General features: G+C 62.3%; 1 protein-coding gene across 1 annotated transcript in view; it reads right to left on the bottom strand.

Annotated features, from left to right (window-relative positions):
• Nucleotides 1-2,725: 2,725 nt before the first annotated feature.
• The window catches only part of CABP2 (calcium binding protein 2), a 4,104-nt gene continuing 2,090 nt past the window's right edge, over nt 2,726-4,739 (bottom strand). The window contains exons 3-6 of the mRNA XM_012725601.1: nt 3,976-4,110; nt 3,510-3,616; nt 3,284-3,431; nt 2,726-2,751 (exon numbers count right to left, since the gene is read on the bottom strand). Coding sequence (XP_012581055.1) covers nt 2,726-2,751; nt 3,284-3,431; nt 3,510-3,616; nt 3,976-4,110 — 416 coding nt within the window. The remainder of the gene's footprint in view (nt 2,752-3,283; nt 3,432-3,509; nt 3,617-3,975; nt 4,111-4,739) is intronic.

The following is a 4,739-nucleotide window of genomic DNA, read 5'->3' as shown; positions in this document are numbered from 1 at the left end:
GGAGACAGGAGAAGTCTGCTGCATCCTGCGGGTCTCTTCCTGGGAGGGGAAGGACTCAGGCCATGATGGTGACAGTGCTAAGACTCAACCCCTAGGCCAGTAGGGAGGCCCAAAATGAACAGTTTTTAAAAGATTTATTTATTTATTTATGCATGCAGAACTGGGGTACAGGCCAGAGGTGCAGGGGCGGTGAGAGGACTCACCAGAGACAGAGTGGGGAGCAGAAGAGGCAAATCAGCAAAGTACTGTGCTGAGGGGAGCAGGGGGCAGGTCAGAAGAGGTCTGCCGCGCCACGTGGTCACCTCCTGCACTGGGGATCGAGCGTGCACTGAAGCGGCTGCTGCTAGCTTGCAGTGCTGTGTCCTAACCCACTGTACCACCAGGGAGGGCCCAAGATGAACTGAGTAAAGCAGATTGCCCTGCCCAGTGTGGGTGGGCCTCGCCCAATTAGTTGAAGACCTGACTAGAACAAACAGGCTAAGTAGGAGGAGACCTGCTTGCCTGAGTGTTTGATCTGGGACAGCCTTCTCGTGCCCCCAGACTGAAACGCACACCACTGACTTTCATCATTCTTGGGCCTTTGGACTCAGACTGATACTACACACTTTGTCTCCCAGTCCCCAACTTGATGGCTATGGAGCTTGGAATTATAATTACCAATTCCTCACAATAAATATCTTTCTAAACACATACTCACACACCTCTGATTGGTTCTGCCTGTCTGGGGAACTTGACTAACACATGGGAGAGGCTGGGTGGCATGTGTGTGGGTGTTTATGGAATACTCTGTGCTGTCTTCTAGATAATTCTGTAAAAATCTGTTTTTGAATAAGTGGATGATGGTTACCTGGGTGTACACATGCCCAAAAATTCATTGAGCTGGGCACTTGAGATCCCTTCGCCTCACTGAATGTCTTTATTACACTCGAGCTATTTAAAGTGCATTTAATGTCCACACCTGAATTTACAATTTCTCTTGGAGTACCCGATGATGTCGCAGCTCCAGACTGTCCCGGCAGTGGGTGGGGCTGGTGGCCAGTGCCCCTTCTCTGGGGGGAAGGGGCTCTCAGCTTCTCACTGTCTGCCTCTTCCCGTGCCTGCTCCTGCTCTTTCCTGCTGGACTTCCAGGCTAACCATCTTTTCGGGGTAGGAGGGTATATATGAGATTTGGGGGAGCTGGGAGCATGCTGCAGTCAAGACCGTCCCACCACTCACCCCATTCACGCCATCTCAGAACTGACCCGAATGGGGACCCAGCGCCGGTGGGAGGCCAACTGGAGTGGAGTTCTAGCCTTCCACAGGCACACCCCCATCACCACCCCGAAGCCGTGTGGAGAGGGGCGACATCTTCCTAGACGGCAGGGCCATCTGCGCCAGCCAGAGATGGCAGTGGGGGGGCGGGCCTGGGTAGCTCCTCATCCCTAGACCTGCCTAGCCAGCAGGAGACATCACTTCACTGAAGATTAAGGGTTACCTGGGGTCTGTCAGGCCAGAAAGTGTGGCACAGAGATTGCTGCAGCCTGCGCGGGCCCCTGGGCCAGGCTCTGAGCTGGGCAGGCCCCAGTGGCTGCAGCCTGCTTGGCCCCTGAAAGCCCCAGCCCCTGTGTCGGGGAGGCCAGGGCTCACGCCTGCAGCGGGCAGGGGCCGGGGCCTCCCACCAGGCCGTCCTGGCCCACACCTGTCCTGAGGCAGGCTTGTGCTTCCAGAGCCTGTCGGGCCATGAGAAGTCCCACCTCCGCGCTTCATCCTCGCTGTGTGTGGCTTCTGGCCGTCGGGGCTCAGGCTGGGTGAACCTGGGGGCATGGGGGGACATCGTGGTCAACTCCTGAACAGGAGCAACAGAAGCGGAGTGGCGTGGAGGAATGTCCTGGCAGCACGCGTGCTCGGCCTGGGAGGGGCCGGCAGCGGGAGGTGGGCCCCTGGGAGCCATGACACTCGGCCTTTGGTTTCCACTGCCGGCAGCCGGCTGGGATGGGCAGGTGGGTGGTGCGAGGGACGCGTCCATTGGTGCCCCCAGACAGCAGACCCTGAGCTGAAGCAGGATGCAAAGGGGGGTGGGAGATGACAGGAATGGGCCGTGAGCCCGGGTCTAGCAGGGCGCTCAGGGCAGGGAGGGCTCGGGCCTCACGGGGCAGCAGGACGCTCTCCCTCCCTGGGTTCACTTGGAGCCCGGCAGGGCAGCCCAGAGGGCAGCTTGAAGGGGCCCGGCGAGCCTGCTGCTAACTCGCTTCTTTCAGCTGAATGTTAAGTCCTGTCTGGGTGGGAGCTCTGGGCACAGACCCCCAGGGGTAAGACCCAGAGGGGCCCTGGGCACCTGTGCCAGCCTCTGAGGCCAGCCTGGACCGGCCAGCCCTTCCCAGGTAGCGGGGCCCACCTGCCCCGGGAGCAGGGTTTGCGTCTACTCATGGAGACAGTGCCGACACCAGCCCTAAGCTGCGTGGAGCACCCACCCACTGGGAGTTTGCACGCAAGAGGGCTTGAGGCCAGGTGGGTCAGCTTTTGAGTCCTGTAGCATGAGCAAGTAGGAGATAAAGTCCTCGCTTCCGTCTGAAGACTCTTTATTGTCAGAGAAGCAGGGATGGGCGAGGGAGCTTGGAGGGGGGGTGGGGGGGAGGGGCAGTGCACTCAGGCAGAGGTGGAGAGAAGGGGTCCCCCTGCACTGAGGACTCCCAGGGACTTCTGGAGCGGCATCCCCGTGTCCTGGGCACCGCGCGTCTGAGCAGGCTCAGCGAGACATCATTCGTACAAACTCTGCCAGGACAAGCCAAGGGCATTAGGTCTCTCTGGAGCCCGTCAGACGTGAAGCCAAGCTGTTGGACTTGGGGTGAGAGGGTGTGGAGTCTGGACAGGGCCTGCCAGGGTCCCCTGGCTCTGGGAGAGTTGGCCTCAGGGAGACGGGCCTTTGTCTTATGAACGAAAAGCTCTTACGACGGAACCTATTTTCTTTGCTTCGTCTGCTAGGAAGCTCAGGGACATTGGCGCCAACTTCCAGGAATTTATACCTACTGATGTTCCCGGATTCTTATTACTTAATACAGCTTTTCCTCTGTGAGATGCAATGCAGAGGAAGAGCTGAATTCGGGGCTCCCATCTCGCCGCTGCATTTCCAGTTCCTGCCTGTGGGGATGACACTAGCTCTGTCCTGGGTTGGGGCGATGGTCACCTGGGCAGGGACGTGGCGCTGCGCAGCCCAGGGCCTAGCACACAGCGACAGATACACCCTGGTCGCTTCTCTGTCTGCCAAAACCTCAGGGCGTGCGCCGCTCGGTGGGGCGTGGGGTACCTTCGAAGTCCACCAGGCCGTCCCCGTTGAGGTCCACGTCCTGCAGGATCTCGTCCACCTCCCGCTGGCTGAGCCGCTGCCCCAGCAGGGCCTTGAGGGCCGCCCGGAGCTCTCCCAGGCTGATGCGGCCGTCCCCGTCGGTGTCAAACTGCAGCGGCACCGGGTCAGGACCGAGCCACCCTCTGGCCGCTCTAGACGCAGGCCCGCCGCCCGCCGCCCGCCGCACCTCCCGGAAGGCGTCGCGCAGCTCCCTGACGCCGATCATGTCTGCCGTCTCCGCCAGCAGCTTGGGGCCCATCAGCTCCACGAAGTCCTCGAAGTCCACCCTCCCGCCTGGGGCCAGGCCGTCAGAGGCCGGCCTCCTCCGCCCTGGCCCTTCTAGCTGGCCCACCCCCCACCCTCTGCGGGGTGAGCCCTCCCTTCCTGCCGGCCCTCAGTGCTTCCCTCCAAACAAGGTGCAGAGCTGGCGGGAAATCACTCTCACGACTCCCTGGGGCTGGGCCGCTGACCTGGCCGCAGGGGCCTGCTCCTGGGGCCTGGGGCGGCCATTCGGCCCCCAGAGAGTCAGTGGGGACCCCCATCCTTGCCCACCCCAGCCCGCGAAGCAGCGGGACTCTGCGGGAGACCTGGCCTGGGCTCCGGGGCCCGAGCTGTGCCGCCCTCGCGGTGGGGCGGGTGTGGCCAGCACGTACTGATCTGCTGGGAGATCTCGATGAGCTCCATCTCGGTGGGCATGTAGCCCAGCGTCCGCATGCAGGCGCCCAGCTCGCGGTGGCCGATGTAGCCGTCCCGGTCGCGGTCGAACTCCTGGAAGGCCGCCTGCAGCTCTGCCGGGCGGGGCGGGCTGTTCGTCCCCCCACGTCCCCTCGGTCCCCAGCCTGGACCCGCTGACCCTCCCCCCTCTGGCTCATTCATCCCCTCCCGCCAACGTGAGTTTCTCGTTGCTGCCTCAGGGCCTTTCAGCCACTCAGGAGCATTCACGGAGCCGAGTCTGCTCCAGGCACTAGAAACACGAGGAAAGAGAAGGCGAGAGGAGGGAAGACAGACCCTGACGCGGAGCTCACGCTCCAGGCCGCCGCCCTGTCCGCCTCGAGCCTCAGCCCAAGCCAGGGCGTCTTCCCTCTGACTCGCCGCCCTCGGCCCCCGCTGCCCTTCCTCAGAAGCTCCGTAGTGGTTTCCATACTTGGAGGTGACTTATGGAAGTGTGACTGCGGGACATGGCCGTAGGGTCCCGTTTGCCGCCTTCCCCGGGCTCCACTCGGGCCAGGGCCAGGCCACGGCGGCCCCTGGAGGCGTTTGCTGAACGAAGACCAAAGGGCCCGTGCCCAGTGGCCCGAGACCAGCGGCTGAAGGGGCTCTGCCAGCTCTCCCCGCTTGGTCGAGCCCTGACCTCCCCTGGCAGGCGCCCTGTGGCCTCTGGAGAAGCCAAGGGCATTAGGTCTCTCTGGAGCCCGTC

This window comes from Condylura cristata, unplaced genomic scaffold (assembly GCF_000260355.1).
Source record: "Condylura cristata isolate star-nosed mole 26May11 unplaced genomic scaffold, ConCri1.0 scaffold00015, whole genome shotgun sequence".
NCBI lineage: Eukaryota > Metazoa > Chordata > Mammalia > Eulipotyphla > Talpidae > Condylura > Condylura cristata.
This window is presented reverse-complemented; position numbering and strand designations above follow the sequence as displayed.